Here is a 22,350-nt window from a genome sequence, read left to right as displayed (position 1 = left end):
TTAATCAACAGTAATGTATAGTTCGTCTCGCACCTTTAATTTTCTGAAGAAATTCCTTGATAAGGAAACCAAGAATCTTTTGTTGACATGTTTCGGGGGAGATCCAGAGTCTGGGTGTATTTGGTGATTACAGTTTTAGTTTAGTAGAGAACATGACCTTCAGCAAAGTGCGAATCAAATAGTGGAGAAAATATATGTAAGAATTGAAAAAGTATCCACAATCACCTCCACTTTCGAGAGATGTGTCATTATAACCGGTTCTCAGAACAAGACAAGAGCTCATGTATCTTCTGAACTGCCTTTAAAATATAAGAGATTTCGTAACTGAGACGACACCTACCACTTCACTGCACATCAGTATCAAATAATTCTGACATACAATGGAAGCATTAAGATTGTTCCTTCATCTTACCGAGTCAAAAGATGTACCTTCGAGTCTATCCGTATCTTAGTGAACGGAAGATACATGAAATGAAAAAAAAAAAAAAAAAAAAAAAAAAGTTATTTACTGTTTATAATTTTCTCTTTTTACAGACCTACAACAGGGTGTCTACTGAAATTCCAAACTGAAATTTCGTAACCTTTTCTTTTCCAAACCATAAAATTTAGTAACATTTTCAAGAGCCAATTTGGGTGCGAATTGAGCCAAATTTTCATGCATGCGATATAAGAGTGCTTTGTTTGCGATTTGGTAGCGTCTAAAGCCGAACATAGACATTTTTGGTGGTAAATTTTGACCTCTGATAGAACAAAATTTTCCAGTCTATACTTATATTTGTACAGATTTAAAAAAAATCGTCACCCAAAAGCTAAATTTCTTGACTTTCATGACCGTTTCCTGATTTCGTCACCGATAGCATCCTGTACAACGTAAATTCCAATTTCACGCGAACGGTTCTTGTAATTTGGGGCTGCCTAGGGAAATAAGAATAAAATTTTCTGCGACAATCTTTTATTTCGAATCTGAACTCTAGGGGAAATCACACCTCTAAGATGACACTCAGTGTAGTGTTCCAGCACAAACAACTCTATTCGTATCTCTACACACTTACTTCTAAATCAAACTCCGTGGCGAAAGTGTCGCTTCGTCCCTGCCTCTTGACTGCCCCGCTATTGGCTTCTATGTAGATGACGTCACCTGTCTCTACTTTCTCCTTCTGCAGAGATTCGTAAATAGAGGGATCCAGTTTCAACTGCTTCGTGCCCTTCGCTGTCTTCAGACCAATTATTATATGGCTCACAGTCTTTCCATAGCCTAGCAATACACAAACAATCATATTACATTTTTACAAATACACACGATGTTCTGTATATATAAGGTTGGCATTATTTTCTACCAGAAACTCGAGACAAAAGTATAGGGCAGCGTTTCTCAAACTATGGTCTGCAAGTCCAAGAAAGACAGAAAAAATAAAATCCAAATGAACTGCTCATTACATACTATAATTAAGAATCTCAAACAGGTATAATGTAAAATATTCTATATCTCTTATTGAAGCTATAGGGTGCGTGTTCATAAGAAATGTGGCTTACCTTGTAACTGCTCTCTTCCATTAACTGGATATACCAACCTTAAGTAAAGATCTCCGGCATCGGTTTACAGTGACGTAACTAAGGGGGGACGGGGTTTCTGTCCCGGGCGCTGGATTAGGAGGGGGCGCAAAAGTGAGCAAATAATTATTTTCACTATAAGGCAAGAAAAGGAGTTTTAGCAAACTAAAGATCATAAAACTTACCTCAGTAACTTAACAGGGCTCACCAACCTTAGGATCATATCCATACAGCATAAGTCAGCTTCAAAGCTATCGTTTGAGGACAATGTAAAAACCTTTGCAGCTAAAAAAAGCCCGCAAAGTGAAATTTTAGTTCCAGCTATTTGTGTTTTCATTTAACTTACATCGATTTAAGAGATTTGCAAAATGTCAGAGTATAATTCTCGAGAAAACAGCCTGACTGTTCGTCATAATTAAATATTCTATTCTAAAGCAACAGACTGTTGATTCATTTTACACATATGCACATTCCGATATAATTCCAAAAACATTGTTATTTGCAGTTATTATGATAAAAGGAAGACTATAAGAATATGTCAAGCATGCTACTTTCAGATTTTTTGACAATCAAATACTAAGTTTGGTGTTTTAGCTTGTACTAGAAATTATATTATGTACTGTAATTTTGACATCAAGCTTTACCACTAGAAGAAAAAAATGGAATAGGAGAATTACTGTATGATGCTAATATCAGGTGTAGTCGAGAAATGCTTTTGTTTAGTTGGTTAGGGGGGAGGGGGGGAACTAAGGCGAAAAATGAAATGAAATCTTTGTTTTACGTCCCACGGTTATGCCGGTTAGGCTAAAGGAGACGGTGATGATGAGTAATGAATGAAATGGTGGAATGAAGAAAGTGGGAGGAAACGGGAGAACCCCGAGAAAACCCACGCACACGGTGCTTGTCCACCACAAGGTTCACTTGGCGGGGGCTGGGATCGAACCCAGGACCTCAAGCACCAGAGGTGAACGCTCTACCACTGAGCCACCGCGGCCCCGTGGGAACTGAGGCGAGTTCTTGCCCCGGGCGACAACTAAGCCTAGTTGCGTCGTTGTCGGTTTAGGTTGCGTCACCGGACACTTTCTTTTACTTCTTCTAATGTGGTTTTGAGCTTACTTAAAAATACAATTGTACGCAAAGGATTCCGTTAACTTCACTGCGGGTATGCTTTGATCTATTCACGATGACACTATATTTTTACGTATCTAGACACTTTACATACAAACCTGGTCGATTCAATTATGGATTTTGTGGAATAGTGAAAAAGTAACTGCCTGGACCGGGACTCGAATCCGGGACCTCCGGCATACCGTGTCGATGCGTTAACCACTACGCCACCCAGTCCACTTCCCAGAACAGCCACTCATACTCTCACTCTCGAGGTCGGTGCTCTCAACTCAGACCACGTGGGTTGTACCACAGCTCCCTGCTGTGATTGGACAATCCCTGTGTCCATATATTGAGCATCTATGAGGTTCTGATTTCATTAATATCCATGTGTAGTAACAGTGTTTTCATTTAAATTCACTTTTGTGCATGTTGTGCACATTATTCTTATGAATATATTATTGTACGCCTCGTATTATCTTTATTATACGCTACAAGAAAAAGTGCGAAATTCCACAAAATCTGTAATCAAATCGACCAGTTTAGTACACAAAGTAAGTGGATACGCAAAATTATAGTGCCAGTAAATAGGTTAAAACATAATCCGACACGAAATTTACGGAATATTTTCCGTACAACTGTGTTTTCAAGTACGCTCAAATCCACATCAGAAAATGTAGAAGAATAAGTTTGTTGAAGTAGCATAAACCGATAGTAAAGATGATCTCTTCATAGCTCGAAATATCCAAGTAAAGGATGTAACGTTCCTTTATAGAAAGGATGGCGTTACTCGACACGGGCCTCCCAACTAATGGAGATCCGCCACATTTAAGAAGTTAAATAGCACGTAGTTGGTATTAGGTTCGTCGAGTACGATTTCCAGCACATATTTAACAGTTTAGCTGAAGTGCTGGCTAATACTGCAGAAAGTCGCCACCAGAGGCGCTATGATCAAAAAATTTGACAATCAAAATATTTAATCAAAGATCCCAAGGAAGAGAACAGATTTACAAGGTAAGCCATGTTTCAATAATTACATAATTTTATAAAGTAGACATTATACAAATCCTAATAGCATATAGAACTGTATTATTATAGAACATTCTTGAGTGCCTTCAATTGTTTTAAAAAATAAAGTTTTCTTCCATTAATACGAATATTAATTTAAGGATATTTTAATTAATACTATTAAAACTATATAACCATATTGGTTTGTTATATGTTCAAACAGAAAAAATGTCTGTTTTGAAGGGGACAAAAGCAGAGTGGTCGATAGACCATTCTGGCCAATAAAAGCCCTCGCTTGAGAAAAGTTTGAGAAACGATAGTATAGGGGCTTTACTAGACATATTATTAAATATATTTCATATTGTTTCACACAAAAGTGAACACACCAATTAGATTTTGAGGAATGGTAATTGTAGCTTGGCAAATGTGTTCTTTTTCAATATGTAAATATGCTTTGAATAATTGTCATTATAAATGTGTTTGTAAAATTCAGAGCAACTTAAATGGGTCATGCTGCTCTGAATTTCAGTGATAGCCCTACTCTATTTGTTTCACTAGTCCATTAGGCATTTATCAGTAGAAATACTGTAATATGCTCACCACGTACTAATCACCAAAGCAACAAGCAGATGACACACAAAGTGTCAACATACCATCAGCTGGACCAAAGATGGACATTAGCGCCAACCACGAAGCACAACGGAGACACTCGAAATTTCCGTATAAAAGGAGGAATGCTGCATTCACTGGTATCAGTCTGCATTGGTATTGGTCATTCTCTTTTGGTTGCTATGGACATTGAAACAACACTCTTACCTTCTCTCGGCTGCTGGGTAAGGACGAAATCCTTACCCTTCTCTCGGCCGCTGTGAACCTTTGAGACCAACTTATCACCCTTCTCTCAACTACTATGGAGCTTGCGAGTCCTCACCTTACCCTAGGCTGCTTTTGCCCCTGAGTATCCCATTCCAACTTCACTGGGTCGGAACATACTAACATATCAAATCTTTCTATCGGCTGCTGTGAGCCTTGAAAATCCTAATCAAACACTCACAATATCAATGCACTGTCACTAAAATAAGGGACTTACATATATCTGAGAACCAAATTTGTAAAGTAGATTTTGTACTATAAATTTGCATAAACTTTTATAATAAAACGGTGAGGGAGAAACTCAATTCCCTGTACTCAGTCTTTACCTATAAAACGTTACAATACTCTTTTGACATTGGCATCAGAACGTAGAGGAAAAAGTAAAATTGCGATATATTCAGAAGCTGCGACTATTGATTTTTATTACGTAACCAAGTATTAATCATAGCGTATTTAACAACTTGATCAAACAGATAAGCACGATTACTATTTTCATGTAGCCACTTAACATTAACAGTACACTATAAATGATCACTGGAGGAAATCACTGATATCACAACAATTTCTTTGACTTCTTGGCGGCTATATGGTTATCCTATGCGCCTCTGGCGTACGACACTGGGGTTCGATTCTTGGTGGGAGCTCATGTAGTTCGCATCCCACGTTAAGCTGTACGTCTACATCTCACATAACCTCGGTGTTGAATCAGAGGATAAATTTCAAATCAACTGCCCAACCAATTCCTCTATAGGTTTATATATAGAGTAAAACACTACACGAATGGACTGAGAATCCACTCCAGGTCTCCAGATTACCATGCTGATCTGTTAACCACTACGATCCCCAGTCCACTACCTTTACGGCCATACTTTCTATCATTCTTGAAGTCGATGCTCAGACATTACGGGGTCTAATTGTGCAATTTTTCACTCTTAGTATATCATTAAATTTTCAATTATAGAGGAAGTGGTGCGATATATAAAATCGGTTATTTTCATTAACCATCATACATAGCATATGACTCAAGAGATACAGGTGTTCTGATTTGATTGTCCAAAGACAACATGAATTGTAATGAAGTCACCTCACGTATCTTACGCGCTGCAAACTACCGGTGTTTACATTATTCTGATAATTATATATATACAGGGTATTTCAAAACAACGCCGATAACGTTTGGGAGGTGATTCCTGATACAAAAATAAGAGAATAACTATAGACCAACCTGGGTGCACAAATGCTTCCTTTCGGAGTTATAGGTTGCCAAAAACATATAAAAAAAAAAAAAAACATAAAAAAAAAAGAACTTTAAAGGTCTATAGCTCCAAAACTATGGAACCTACCGTAGTCGAATCAAGACTTTATTTAGGAACTAGCATGTGCCCTAACTAAATATCCAAGTTTCAGAATCCTGCGGCACTTCCGCAACAATCTTTATGGAGGTAGTTGATGACTACTTCAAATTATATACTCGTAGCCAAACTCCCTCTACAAAAATTGTTGCGTTAGTACCTTAGGTTTTTGAAACATGTATTTTTGGATAGGACCAATATTAGTTCCTAAGTGAAGTCTTGACCCGACTACGGTAGGTCCCATAGTTTTGGAGCTATGGGCCCTTAAAGTTCATTTTTTCATGTTTTCAGCAGCCTATAACTCCTAAAGGAAGCATTTGTGCACCCAGGTTGGTCTATACTTTTTGTCTTATCTTGATGCCAGGAATCACCTCCCAAACGTTGTCGGTGTTGTTTTGAAACACCATATATATATATATTAAAATTGTACAATCACGTACTTAAATAATGCAACTCGTTCCTGGTTTTAAGCGTTGCACAGTAACTTTACGTACAACCATTACTAAACTAACTACGTTTTCTATGCAATTTAAAGGTTCAATGCCGCGTTTATAAAAGTTCTCCATTGATTTCTGTCCTAATTCAACTAGATCCAGTTACTACTTTTTGTGAGATCCATCTTAATATTGTCCTCCCATCAGCGCCTAGGTCTTCCTAATGATTGTTTTCAAATTGCATTTCCAGTTAAAACTTTGAAACCGTCCCTACTTTCTTCTAATCTGGCTACATGACCTGCCCATCTGAGCCTCCTAGAGTTGATGATCCTAACAATGTTTGGTAAACCGTTTAAATTATGCAGTTTCTCATTATGAAGTTTTCGCCATACCCCATCCCCATTCCTCTTGGGTCCGAATATTCGTTTCAGGACTTTATTCTCATTTTCAGTTTGCGTTCTTCCCTCAGGGTAAATGAGCACGTCTCGCAACCATACAGCACAACAGGCATGATTGTCCTTTTATATATTTTAAACTAAAAATTCCTACTATTCGTCGAAATTGGTCGTCTAGTCGAAAGTTAGTTTATGAGTTGTAGACTTACTAAAACCATGAGTTCTAAAAAGCATCTTACATGCACTATTGTTAATTTCTATAGGCATAAACACCTAGTAATGTCAACTCCAGCTTGAGACAACCAATCACTCTTGGTATACGCAAAATGATAAGTTGCATTATATTTTTTAAAAAGATACCAGTATCTTAAAAGCTTGGGAATTAAACTTATCACGATTCAGGGAACGAATTTAAAGCCAATTTGGTTGGTTGATTTGGAGTTTAAGCACCGAGGCTATACGAGATACGGACCTACAGCTTAAAGTGAGATTCGAACCACATTACTCCCACTGGAAATGGAATCCGTGTCTCCCACGCCGAAGGCGCGTAGTATGTTAACCTGATTTATTGTTGTTTGTTCCACGACAATTTTCGTAAACACTCTCAACTTACACCTAACACGGCAAAAGCTTTTCTTAAGGCTTTTTCATCATCCTTATAGCTTGGGGGTCAAATCGATCGAAAATTAATAAATAACGGAATAAATACTAACTAAACTCAGCAGTTCATTTTTCATAACTCTAATACGAGGAGGAGTCCGAAAATAAATTTCCCTAGGCGACTGTTGATAGAGGTGGGAATGCAAGACCAGAAATAGCATATGACATTAAAGATCAGATGTACCTTAATTTTTCCACGTACATTGAGACATTTGTCATACCGGTCTATAAGCTTCAAAAATCCTTCCACGAAAAATTCAGAACGCTGCATATGGAAGAAACGTCTAACAGCTTCTGTGACTTCAGCAGTCGCTTTAATCACGTCATCCACCATCCGGATACTTTCGTGTGTAGTGGCCGTGCACGTCCTTCCAGGCCTCGATATGTCCAGCATTTGCTGCTGCCCCTCACTGAATTGGCGATACCATCTCCACGCCATTTGCTTCGACATCACATCAGGCTCACAGACTTCCAGGAGACGGTTACGATATATCACCTTCCTATTCATAACGAACAACCACTTGTACTTTCTCCTTTGACCACGAGGTCAAAATGCGCCTTCTGTCCATAGCTACCAGGCTCAGACTGAGAGACTCGTCTCCGCTTTGCGGAGTTGCCGCGACGGCACCATCTGCGGGATCGCGAGCGAACGATACCCACTTGTGTCTGGGTGTGTTGCACGTGCAACCGCTGTCCTCTTTCCCCCACTGCTGTTCGCTTTCCTGGGGAAAACGAGAGGAAACTTATTTTCGGAGTGTCCGTCGTATACATGCTGTGATAAGACGGTTTGTAACGTGAAATTTATCTGTTACCGCTTTTGATCATCTAATAAATTATCTTTCTTGCTTTCTATGTGTATAGTACCATTACTTTAACATGACAATGTAACTAACTAACTAACTAACTAACTCTATGGCCTATGGAACCCGGAGGTTCAGTGCCGCGTTCACAAAAGCTCTCCACTGACTTCTATCCTTAGCTAATTGCATCCAGTTTCTACTTTGTATTCCTATCTCTGCGAGATCCATCTTAATATTGTCCTCCCATCTGCGCCTAGGTCTTCCTAATGGTCGTTTTCCTATGGGTCTACCAGTCAAGACTTTGAAAGCGTTTCTACTTTCTTCGATTCTAGCTACATGACCTGCCCACCTAAGCCTCCTAGACTTGACGACCCTAACAATGTTGGGTAAACCGTATAAACTATGTAGTTCCTCGTTATGAAGCTTCCGCCATTCCCCATTCTCGTTCCTCTTGGGTCCGAATATTCTTCTCAGGATCCTGTTCTCAAATACTTTCAGTCTATGTTCTTCCCTCAGAGTAAGCGACCAAGTTTCACAACCATACAGAACAACAGGCATGATTATCGTTTTATATATTTTAAGCTTCAAATTCCTCGACAGAATTCGCGACGACAAGAGATTTTGAACCGAATAGTAACACGAATTCCCTGCTTTTAGTCGACATTTAATTTCTTCGTGAATATGATTTTCGTCTGTTAATATTGATCCTAAATATTTGAAAGTATCCACTTTATCAAAAGCATTATTTAATATTTTAACGCCTCCACAATTTGCCGTATTACTAAACCACATAATTATCTCAAATATGATGTTTATAATAAACCAAGGAATATTATTCACGTACCACCCATTGGGTTTTCTGTTTCCACTGGGGTTAGTTCTGTGACTTCTCCTTCATAAACTTCTTTAGTTTCTTTGATGCGGAGACCAATAGCACGACGAAAATTCTCCATCAACACTTCCGTCTTCTTAATTTCAGAACTGTAAACCTCAGAGCCTACCATAGGGCAAAAGGGAACCTGCAAAACAAAGTAGCAACTCAGAATTCTTGTTAATTATATAGCTATTGGATAAATATTGATCTTACCTTGTACGGGGGAACAAATAATTCTCTAAGCTATTTCGATGCCCTCTGGAATCGTTTTCAATATCTTCAACTCCGCTGCTACACTGGTAACGTGGAAGTTCCTACCTTTAGTAGTATAGGTGGCAAGCAGTCATAATAGCAGTGGTGGCTCTACAGTTCTACCACAGGCAAGTCACGTCGGCAACTGTGATGAAACTGGCTTTGCACGTCTCCCTGTCCCAAAATCATCACTTGGCTTCGTGGTCTCCAGTGATGTATCACTTTGAAAACATTCTTTAAATTCTGGTATTAGGTTCAAATATTACAGGGAAAAAATTGCCACTATGTAATCATAGATTTCATACCTCTAATATCTCTAACATGTTTCTATGTTTCTAATCTCAAGGGATTTCGAGATATGGACATCTTATTACAACAATTGCAACATCCATTCTTTTCTTCTTCCCTTCAAAAGGAAACATCAAAAAACGCTGAAACACATCTTTAATTATTTTAAATTAAAAACCTGAACACCCTCATCTCCTTTTTTTTCGATCCCCGCCCCCGCCAAGTGAACTTCGTGGTGGACAAACACCGTGTGAGTGGGTTTTCTCGGGGTTCTCCCATTTCCTCCCACTTTCTTCATTCCACCATTTCATTCATTACTCATCATCACCGTCTCCTTTAGCCTAACCGGCATAACCGTGGGACGTAAAACTCAGATTTCATTTCATTTTTTTATTTTTTTAATTAATATTTATTCCATCACACCTTCTAGCGTGTTCCTCATGACAAAGTTTCTTCTGAGCCAATGTCCCAACCAGTTTCTCTACCTCTTTTATATTATTCTGAAGTTGATCTTTCCTCCTCGAACTAAAATTAAATCCTATGAAATAGCAGACACATATTACTTGATTTCACAGAATTTAGTTTTCGAATATACGCGACAATGAAACTAGACTAACAAATTCAGTTGTTTTGGAAATTTATTGAATTATTAAGATGTTGAAAACAAGTTTACAAGACAAAGTATAAGCATGTAGAAGGATTAACCATTAGTACGCCCACTTCCTCTCTCATTAGCTAACATTTTCATGAACCACTTTGGAAAAAGAATACTTCAGATTCATAAGACACAGAGTGTCCCACACGGAGTATGCCTAAGTTCCATTCTAGCGTTCATAAATAAATGTATGTCGGATTCATTCGTTATCAGGTTAAGACAGTTAGCTACGCCGAAATATTGTGGAGGAATGGTGAAGTTTGCAATTAAGCGCCGAACTGATATTGTGGATTTTTACACAAAGACAGGCTCCATTAAAGATATTTAAAAAGACGTTTGTGGCGAAAAATCCTGCTACCGTATCAAATTTCCCTCAACCAGTACAATTCCAAGATCTGTGTAAGAAATGGAGGACAGAATTATAACGTGTTATTCGTAACATGTTATTATGAGTGCAGCGATGCTTACATGTTGGTGGATGGCACCTCCAGCATTTGTTAATTGGGAAGTTTTACATAGGACATTTACATAATATGTAATAATATAGTGACTCATGCTTTATAAGTCTATAACTTGAGATATTTACATAGCGAAGTAATGTAAAATGTCTTTTACCTGAAAGGTAGATAGGCAAGAGTTTACAAGACAGATGAAGAATTACAGGCACTTTTTCAAATTCACCCAAAAATTAAATTTAAAAGTGACTATTGAAAAGATAATATTTTGGATCTCCGTGATTTGAAGTTCAATAAATTTAAGGAGATTTAGGATTTAGATTTCTGGGCTTTCGGCATCTAAGGCCATTTAGCCCGTCACGTTTTGAGGGATGACGTCCCTTGGCGAGCACAATATCCGGGCAAAGGGAAGGAAGCAAGCGGTCTGGGACCTAAAAGTTAGGTACCACTCCGGCATTTGCCCGGTGTGAATGAGGAAAACCTCATTCAGGTTGCCTGTCTGGAAAAAGCTTTTTACACTTTTTCGACCAAGTGCTCTCACCGGGAATCGAACCCGGGACTGCTCGCAGCGAAAATATAACTATTTTAACTATAAATTTATTGCTAAAATGTACAAGAAACCAACTGCTTGAGATTTTTACATAAACCATAAATTTATTCCTACAAGATTAAGTTTAATTTCTGGTCGAACTTCTTTTTAAAGATATAGACATTAATGTTAACAAAGATGATGATACTGATAATCAACTAGAGATTATATTTGAGTATGATGAAGAGAATAGATATTATAAGAACACATTGAATAATTGCGACAAAGGGTTTTTGACTTAGCTACACCAAATCTCAACTAATAAAATCGTACCTACGCAAGTCCAAGACTAAATGGACTTAATTTCCACATTGGGCTAAATTGTCATTTAATATGAACAAAATTGCCAAGAAATCTCCCATAAATACTAAAAAGCATTTTTGGGACACTAACATACTAAAAAGCATTTTTGGAACATATATTGCTAGGAATATTCTACACACTAGAATCTATTAGGCTATTTGATTATCTATGTGCTGTTATTTGGCAATGCAACTTGAAATAAGTACGAGAAACTAGAACAAAAAAAAAAAAAAAAAAAATTCAGTTTAACGTTTCACAATTATGCCCTTCAGGGTAAAGGAGACGATGATTAAGCCAGGAGGAAACGGAAGTACCCCGAGACAGACAGAATGTTGTCCACCAAAAACTTATTTGGTCGGGCATGGAACCAGGGAATGCGCACCCGAGGTAAGCGCTCTATCACTGAGCCACCGTGTAGTCAAGAACACATAAGAGATGCAAAGGATCAAGATTCTGCTATTTCTGGCTCAGCAAAGCATCTACACATTCTTTATATATAAAGTTTACGTAACACGATTATGCAGACGATGGTGACGATAATAAACGAAATGGTGAATAAAGTGAGCGGAAACAGAACCAGAGAAAATCCACGTACATGATCTTTGTCCACCACAAAGTCCACTTGGCAGGAGCTAGGATTGTTCTATTTATGTATAACCGTCGTCTTCTAGATTTGATTTGGTGGGAGAGACCCGGGTTCCATTCTCGGTTCGGATTCCACGTTAATCAGTAGGTCCCGTCTCATGTAACTTCACTGCTGAAAGAGACGTTAAACTCAAAACCAACTCAACTCAAGATTTGAGATAGTATTTAAAACAGCGTCTTTGATATTATTATTTTCTTGGAAAAGGACTACGTGAAAATTTTTTTAGAAGTTTTCGTTCTTCAATGAAGTGTCCAGTAGATGATGGGTTTGGGGGACTGAAATGATACCAGCAAAATAATCATCAGAACAGAAACAACAGTGTGCATTAAAAAGTTAGTACTTATAGTAAGAAGACAAATCACGTAATTTGAGCAAATGCTTAATTTTATCCTTTCCTTAATATTTCATTTGAAGGTTGCACAAGCTTCTTCGAAGGGTTTCACATTGCAAAGAATAAAACGAAAGTGATTCTCATACTGGTTATTTGGTCTTTTCCTCACCAATATTCCACTGGATGTAGTTCTAAAAATAAACATAATCTTCGTAAGACGAAACCTTACGATGAAGCCTGCGGAAACTAAAGCAAGTAAAACATTAGAGAAAGGATAAAATTAAAGGATATTTACACAAATACGTGAAACTATTTCCTTATACATAGTTGCGTAGAGAATACGGAAATTTTATTGTATTATTTTAAGTATTCCGCCTTTAGGCAGGTCCTGGGGCTAACAAGTTTTTTTCTTCTTAATTTTCAGTTTAGGCCTGGAAATGTTTCTTCTATGTTTGTCGATCTTCAGCTTCCTCTTTTGACTTCCAATATTTTCTTCTATTTTTCAAATCATAGATCAGCTGTGTTCTTCTTCTTCCTATTCCTCGCTTTCCTTCCATCTTTCCTTCTATAGATGTATGAAGAAGACAATATCTTCGCAAGATGTGTCCAATCCAATTGGCCTTCCTACGAAGGATGGTGACTAGAAGCGTCCTCTTCTCTCCTATCCGTTTTAAAACATCGTCGTTCCTACTTTTTCTGTCCATTTTATCTTCTCCATCTTCCTCCAACATCACATTTCGAAGCTCTGTAAATATTTCTTCTCTAACTTCCGTAATGTCCAACTCTCTGAACCGTAAGTCAAATATTCCATATATAGCACTTGATCAATTTCTTCCTTAGTCCAAAATTAAGGCTACTATTTAGGGTTGTATGAGTAAATGTATATGTATTAGTTGTTGTTAATTCCCTTTAAATGGTCAAGGTAGCATTGTTATCGCTGCGAAACTGCATTTAAATCTTTCTAGTATTGACAAATCATGAAACTAAATAGTGTGGCACAAACTATCAAAATCTAAGTGTTCGTAAACCGTATTACTTTAAACACTAAACAAAAATATATAATCAATACTTGAAACTTGGCATTGTACTGATAGAGTTTGATGACTTTACCTTGGAGATCCGGTCTCTTGGTATGGAGAGTACGTTGTACCTTACTCAGTGACAAACAATAACGCTTCTTGTTAAGTGTGAAGCCATGTTCCAAGAAGTCTACGATAATGACGCCACACTGATCCCAGAAGGAGGAGGTCATAATTTTCTGACTTGATCTGGAAAGTTCGCGTATTTTAAACCGCTACAACCAACGTTGGATACTGGCGCGGTCCAATGTGCGATACCCATAAACTGGAATCAACTTGCTATGAGTTGATGTGGCTGATTCATCACCGGATTCGAACAGGAATTCCATTACCGACCGTTATCGGGTCTTGATGTGTACTTCAGTGTCCATTGTGGTTTACTTGTGAACAATAGGAAACGACAGTTATTACCATTTTGAAGCCAAAGAATCAAAGTATGTTCACCCAAAATTCCATCATCATATTGCAACTAATAAAAATGCTTTAGGTTTTGTGCAAAACTTACTGAACCCTCTTTGTAGGTACCTAACATAAACTAAAAAAACTTACAGACACTTCGACATTCTCAACAAAATTATTGCGCAGACATGTGATGTTAGTGGAGCAAGAATATTTAAATACATCAATATAGAAGCAACGAAGTGAAATTAAAAACGGTAAAACTAATGGTATTCCAAGTTGCTGTGCTGATTAACGATAAATCTTCGTAAATTGCGGTGCTATAGAGATCATATTATTATAAGTGGATTGTATTACCTTATTCCCTAGTTCCTGGGCTATTGCCAAGGCAATAGCTGTTTTCCCAGTTCCGGGAGGACCTGCAAGAAGAACGGCGCGACCAGCCATCTTCTTCGATCTTATCATATCTACAACTATTCCTGCAGCCTGAAAGAAGAAGAAATTAATTAGAAACTGTCTCTTTCAATCTTTTACGATTCGTAGTATACAGCATTGAACGGAAGGATATTTATTCAACATGTCCCATCATTCTATATTTACAAACGTTAAAACAGCACTCAATGTTTATTTATTTACTTATTCACAGCGTTTCATACAGCATTAAGCCATTTGACTTAAAATGAACAACATAACAATAACAAATAAAATATAAGAAAAACAAATAATAAAAAAATTAAAAGAAATACAAATACAGAAGGTTCACCTCTAAATTTACAATGTTGTCTTTAGCTGAGTTCTGAAGTAAAAACATTACACCCTGTTAGCATTGTATTATAATCATGCGCTAGTCTATAAAACAACGAGCACTTTACAATTGATAATCTAGGTGTCTTGTAAGTTAGCAAATTACGAGAATGAATTCGCCGTGGATGAACTCGAAAGTTAATCTGTGTTAGTAAAAATTCACAATCAATTTTACAATTGATAATCTTATACAGGGCGTCTACTAAAATTCCAAAATGAAATTTCGTGTCCGTTTCTTTACCAAACCATACAATTTTATAATATTCTCAAGAGCAAATTAGGGTGCGAATTAGATCCAATTTTTATGCACGCGATAGAAGCGTGCTTTGCTTGCAATTTGGTAGCGTCAAAAGCCGATCACAGACATTTTTGGCGGTGAATTTTAACGTTTTACACAACAAAATTTTTTAGTCTGTTTGCAATTTTGTAGCGTCAAAAGCTAACCACAGATATTTTTGATGGTGAGTTTTAACGTTTTACACAACAAAATTTTTCAGGCTGTACTTATATTTGTACAGATTTTTTTTAAAAAAATCGAGATCCAAAAGGTAAATTTCTTGACTTTCATGATCGTTGTCCGATTTCATAACTTTCGTGACCGACAGACACACTGTTATATAAGTAAAGTAGGTCTGCAGCTCGGCGTCGTTTGTCTGCGGTACGTAAGTTCATTATAGGCATTATTTCTTGTCGCGTGTGGTGACGTAACTCAGGAATTCTAAATCTATCCATGGCTATAAGAGAAGTTTAAGACCGAGTCAATGCGTGATAGGTTAGTACATACTACCATATTCTATACCTGTGAACAATATTCACAGATAGGGGAAATACAAGCCATATAAAAGCATTTTATTCCCTTATTTTCAAGAAATATTTCCCACCAACGCTAACGCCCAGCCGCGCCTTCCACCGGTTATGGCGAAATCACCTAAACCAAAGTACCAGCTTTGTCAACACCTAGATGAATAACCGTCGAATAAAGCCGAAGTGGAGTGGGGACAGGACTCATGAGTACATGTAACTTCCTCTAGATTCCAGCCCTTCTCGAAAAGATTACGAAAATAATGCGCTCCATTGTGCCATTACATTAACAGGCTATTTTAAAATCAGCCTTTCTCCTACTAAACTTAAAACAATAAACATTTTTTTTTTTTTTAAATTTACTTTCTCTGCCATACAGCCACTCTTATTCACTTACATTTACTTACTAGTAGAACTGCCCGATTTCTCACGGAAAGAATAATGTTTGCGCAAAGTTTTGGAAAGTACAGAAATGCATGAAATATACGAAGTGTCTCAAAAGTCACCCTGACATAGGGTCTCCAAATATGATGTTTTCAATCTAAAGTGAAGGAATTTTTTTAAATTGGTCGCACCCTTTCGGCTGTACATTCTTTATGCGCCCAATGTTAAATGAAAATGCAACGCTGCCATTTACCTGGACCCACAACATAAGTAAATGAAGTTACTGTTTGGGGTAATACTGTTACGGGTAATATCCCAACCCCTCTTTGGTAGTCCGCGTTACAAAAAATATCCAAGTAGTGCGAGGGTTAAAGTTAACCACTTCACACAGTATAAACGAATGACAACTCACTAGGACTGAAGCGATATCTCTCTCTCATTCATTAAATAACACATCGACGTCAATCGATATATCGTGCCACGATACTATAAGACAAACCCGTCACTCCCACACGTATGAACTCGCAGCACAACAGCTGGCGTACATTCATACTCGCCGCGCATACTAGACCACATGACATCACGAAGTGAAAGGAACAGACGTTTCTACAACCGGAATCAAAAGAACGAGATCATCTAAACCAAAAGAACCAAGGCAGCGGAATCGAAAGAACCAAATGAATGAAATGCCTACACTGAATACTTGCCATCAAACTCATGACCACTGGCAGCAGAGTTACAAGTGAAGGATTACTAGTGTAAAATCATTACAACTGGTTCACGACGGTAAAAGTGACTGGATATAAGTGACGACTGTAACTATTTTCTGCTGGCGGAGTATTTCTGCACGATGTACAAAAGCTGCATTTTATGTTTACAAGTATAGAGCTACTATTGTGAAACTATTACAAGTGTTATACGAACTCCTATCACTGCTAAAAATTCATGTATTTTAACTATCTTTACTTATCTGCGTACCCACCGTCGTTGCGCACCCTCGAGCAGCCCCAACGGCTTCGCCCTGCCCAGATTTGGTTAGATAGCATTCGTGATCTTTAGTGGGGGTATTATTCAGTTTCTCCTCGAAATCACTTGGTAGTGATTACGCCGGTTCGTTTTTGTATCTGTGATTAGTACAAATACAAAGTGGACGTATGGCATGAAAACTATAATGCATAAACCACGAACCAACTTGTCCTACGCGGCCAGTAAAAAACACGAGTGGCATCTAACAGAGCATAGAAGGTTGACCCGAGCGGCAGCGAGTGGGTGCGTGCGCGTCAGAGACGGTAGGTATACACATGCGAAATTACAACAGCTCACTATAAGTCACAGTACCAGCTCCGGAGACGTTGATAGGTATGAGGAGATACTCAATGGGGCACCTAGCACAGGTTTATTTGTGTTTTCTGTTCTGTGGTTTGTATGGTGAACAATGTTTAGCAAAAGGGTTTAGCTATTTTATTCTAACGAATGTTACAATTTCACTTATACCTGTTCACATTAGGTTAGTTTGGATACCGTATTCATATGTAAATTATGAAAGAATTTAAACTTTTCGAAATTACTTCTGATGGTCCCATTCACATACATTTAAGGAAAGGGAGATATTGATGTCGCAAACTGCCAATCTTTTCGATATTAATAAGGAAATTAATAAATTATAATTTTTCAGCAATTGCTTCGAGCAGTGTATCTGAACTTGACCTATGCGTATTCGGGATTAATCCAATATATGTATGGATAATGATTCTCAACCTGCACCATTATTTTAAACAAGAGAACTGATGTATTTTTTTGCTTTTAGTACATATTATGTACATATCAGAAAACTGCACAAACTAAACTTGTGATCATAATATATATGATACGCCATTGTCAATCTCAAGTATTCTTTTGCTATGCTGCAAAACATGGGTCAGATTAGGATCAGTACAAACCACTTTTTTAAAAGATCGACAATATGATAGGAATGGAATTCTCAATAACCCTTTTTTGTATTTCGCTACCCTTTGAAAACTGTCAGTTACTTGGGTTTAACTAGAATCTTACATCAATTAGTTTACACGAAAAATGTCAACAAACCTCACGTGCAAGTTCCTGTCCAACGAGGCCGGCTGCGACTTGAATTGCTCTACCATTTTCATCCAATCCCAAACCTTTAATGTGGCTATGGGCAGAAATTCGTTGAGTTTTAGCAGTACTTTTTACCTCCTCAATCTTCATTTTGAAATTTACTTTCCACCACAATTTATACTTTCAACAACTGCGTTCTCCCTTTCGTATTGAATAAACAAAACAAATGCCTAACATGAAACGCAAACAGTGTAGCCAGCACTCAACGAGAAAAGGTGACTAAAACCAGTAGCTAAAAGTGGCTAGAAATTGCTTAAAAAAAAAAAGTGTTGAAACAAAGCTATATAACAAATTGATTCCTATAATAGCATAAAATTATAGCAACACTCACCTAATGGAAAAAAAATGTCATCATCGCCACCATCATCAGATCGAGGGAGCTTCTTTGGTTTCACCTGTTTCTACCGGGGTGTTTTTATGCCAACTCGTTGCAAAACTGTGGTTGGAATTTTGTACAAGAAACAATACTTTTGCACAAGAAGCAACCCAAACCTTACTGTTCAAATTTAAGAGTGTCTCTCTGGCCTTATGCAGAGTCCTTTTGTCATATGATTAGCGTCATACTAAAGTCCTGACTACTGCAGGAAACATGTTAGTCGAACTCTTTAGTATGGCACTAATCACGCGTCAGAACGACTCTGCATAAGGCCCTTTGTTTTTATTCTGCTCCTAAATTTCTTTTTTTTTTTTTTTAAATATATATTCACGCGCAATTTCCGCGTTCGAATATATGTGTTAATATACAGGGTGTTTAATAAGTAATGGTCATAAATTAAGCCGTAGATAGTACACGCCAAAGCTAACAAAAATGTCTTAGTAAACATGTGTCCACAAACGCTTCGTAACGGAGATAGGGGCTGTCGAAAGAGTGGGAAAATGAAGTTTAGAGACGAGTATCTCAAAAAGTATGAATCGGACAGAGGGCGGTCTAATGAATGACTATCGAAGTCAGACCTGCACTATGCAGAAATGCATGGTTGATAACTCTGCAATGCGCGCGCAAAGGATTCCCCAAAGAAACGGAGGGGTTCCCGGAAAATTGTCCAAGGAAAGGGGGCTCGAGATGAACATCGAGGGCAAGTCTATCCCCCAGTAATTCATAAGTCGTGGTACCAGGTCGAAAGCTCGGAAAGATATAAAATGGCGGACAATGTTTACGTGTCGTGTGTGGTTGCATACCCAGCAGGAAATGAGAGAGGCAATCGAAGAAAGGTGGTGAGGCGAATGCACATGTACAGAGTAGTCTTTTATTGTACCAATACCAAGGTAAAACAAACGATGAGCGAAAATGAATGGAATGGCCGAAAGGAACACTGGTAGAACATGCAAGCCAGCTGGAAATACTGAATCGGGGTTGGAACAGACGTTGAGCTCACCTTGGGTGCATGATGTTGTGGGTTTAAATCCACTGAATGCAGTGGTTCTGATCCCATATTTTACAAATCGTAGGTCCCGTCCTTCGAAGCTCCTAAGCTCGATTAAAGCAACAATATCTCAATCAATCGAGCGCATGTACGTTGCTCATTATTTGGTTAATCCCCAAATATGGAAGAACACTACATTGTTTCGATTACAGATATGAATTGGAAACACGCTTGCCTTTCCACATTTCTTTATTATGTTGCCTGAAGGGTTCTGCTACAGGTCTACATGCTTTCGTCGTACCGGAGTAGTCGCTTGGGAGAATGATTCAGAGTGTAGAGGTTCGTTCTTCACTTGCCTTTCTCGCCTACAGTGAATGTAGTAGTTCTGTGTGTTGAAGAGGTGTCAAACGCGCGTGCCTTTACAGTGTTGTGCATGTGCTTACTTCGCCATATTGCGGGGAACAGTGCAATAGTTTCAGTAGTGTTGCAAAGCCACGGGGATACTATTTGTGCAGTGTTAATTAGTACTATTAGTGTGTTGCTAAATTATTATTAACCTTGCCATTGATACAATGTACAGTAATATTGAGTATGCTGCCATGCACTTTATGTACAGCAAAGCAAACGGGAATGCTGTAGCGGCCGCTAGATTATATCGCGAGACTTTTCCTACGAGACAGCAACCAGGCCGAAGAACATTCATCAGAATACATCAGCGGCTACGAGAACATGGGAGCTTTACACATTGTTCCAGACCGGGAAGGCCAAGGAGAGTACGTACCCCTGAATTAGAAGAACGCGTGCTACAGGCAATGGACGAAAGCCCAGGAACGAGCACAAGACGTGTGGGACTTGTCGAACGCATATCCAATGCTCTCGTATGGCACATTCTCCATGAACAGCAGTTGTACCCACACCATCTGCAACGTGCCCAATCTCTGACCCCCCATAGACTTTCCGGCGAGAATGCAGTTTGGTCAGTTGCTTCGCACACAAATTACTGGCAATCTTCATTTTACTGATGACATCCTATTTACTGATGAAGCACAATTCACCCGGGATGGCATTGTAAATTTCAATTCACAATTCTCATGTATGGGCCCCTGCGAGTCCACATGCAATAGCGGAGGTAGGACATCATCGTAGGTTTTCCTTAAATGTGTGGGTAGGACTCTTAGGTGATCAGCTCGTAGGACCATTCTTTCTTCCTAATGCATTAACTGGGATCTCATATTTGCGATTTCCCCAACACGATTTGCCGCTTCTACTTGAAGATATACCTCTCGATAGGCGTCAACAACTGTGGTTTATGTATGATGGAGCGCCAGCACATTTCTTTAACCGTGTCAGAGAACATTTTACATGCCCGGACGAAAGTGGATAGGACGTGAGGGTCCTATTGCTTGGCCACCGCGCTCCCCGGACTTAAATCGTTTAGATTTCTTTCTCTGGGGCCATGTGAAATCGCAAGTTTATTCTACCCTTGTTGCAACATTAGACCTTCGAGAAAGCGTGAAACAATGTTGCGGACATATTCAACAGGATACCGACATGTTATCACGAGTACGTGGATCTTTGCGAAGACGGGTACAAGCATGCATTCTCATGAATGGACGACACTTCCAACATTTACTTTAATGATAGATGTAAGTTAATTTCTCATGCATCTCTTCTGTGGTTACACATCTGGGTATTTACTGTTTACCTTATGATTAATATTGTACACATTACCAACAAGACGCTTTCTGTTTGTTGATATGGACAGACACGACATGCCCATCATTTTTTCCTTGTTGTGATACACTTACGCGTTCAACATGCGGAATGTTTCAGATTCGCCTTCCACATATTCGAATGTTGTCATGCTTTTCCCATTGCAATCCAGTTTGTGGACATTCGTTACTTTAATTGCTTGACACATAATACTTCATCAGTGCCTTGCATACCGTTTGATTCACCTAAGTGCTGCCACACTCGTACGTATGCATTAGTTGTCGGAATTCTTCCTCGAGCCATTTACAATGTACATCACCACACTTCGATTGTCTCTTTCATTTTCTGCTGGTTATGCAACCACACACGGCACGTAAACATTGTCCGCCATTTTGTATCTTTTCGAGCTTTTGACCTGGTACCGCGACTTATGAATTAGTGGTGGATAAACTCGCCCTCGATGTTTATCTCGAGCCCCCTTTCCTTGGACAATTTTCCGGGAACCCCTCCGTTTTTTTTGGGAATCCTTTGCGCGCGCATTGCAGAGTTATCAACCATGCATTTCTGCATAGTGCAGGTCTGACTTCGATAGTCATTCATTGGACCGCCCTCTGTCCGATTCATACTTTTTGAGATACTCGTCTCTAAACTTCATTTTCCCACTCTTTCGACAGCCCCTATCTCCGTTACAAAGCGTTTGCGAACACATGTTTATAGTTAGCAGCACGTACCATGGCTTCTCAAGGTCACAATGTGCTGGCCGAGGCGAGCTTCCACTTTATTCTGTTGCAGGGTTGGCAGGGTAATTAGATACTTTGGACTACAGAATGTACGTCGCAGTGTCTCGGAGTTATGAGGCATGCGTATATGAATAAAACACAACCACAAAATTCTAGCAAATACACGAAACTATTGTCGCTCACATACTGGAATTATGTTCAGGTTACACAGTATTGATTAATGTAGGGACGGCAAAATTTTCGTTATTTTCTGCCCAAAATAGATGTTCTTTACAACAAATTGGTGCTATTGATAGTGTTAAACTAAAGATATACAGTATTATTTATTTCAAGTTGTGTTATTTTTCCGGATAGATG

General features: G+C 38.6%; 1 protein-coding gene across 1 annotated transcript in view; it reads right to left on the bottom strand.

The window, feature by feature from the left end:
* pont (RuvB-like helicase pontin) overlaps window positions 1-18,349 on the bottom strand; it is a 31,368-nt gene extending 13,019 nt beyond the window's left edge. The window contains exons 1-4 of the mRNA XM_081742084.1: window positions 18,126-18,349; window positions 14,409-14,537; window positions 9,025-9,199; window positions 1,053-1,255 (exon numbers count right to left, since the gene is read on the bottom strand). Of these exons, the coding sequence (XP_081598210.1) occupies window positions 1,053-1,255; window positions 9,025-9,199; window positions 14,409-14,537; window positions 18,126-18,266 (648 nt within the window). The 5' untranslated portion in view covers window positions 18,267-18,349. The remainder of the gene's footprint in view (window positions 1-1,052; window positions 1,256-9,024; window positions 9,200-14,408; window positions 14,538-18,125) is intronic.
* Between the last annotated feature and the right edge of the window lie 4,001 nt (window positions 18,350-22,350).

The sequence above is a fragment of the Thermobia domestica genome, chromosome 16, assembly GCF_964235325.1.
Source record: "Thermobia domestica chromosome 16, izTheDome1.hap1.1, whole genome shotgun sequence".
Classification (NCBI taxonomy): domain Eukaryota; kingdom Metazoa; phylum Arthropoda; class Insecta; order Zygentoma; family Lepismatidae; genus Thermobia; species Thermobia domestica.
This window is presented reverse-complemented; position numbering and strand designations above follow the sequence as displayed.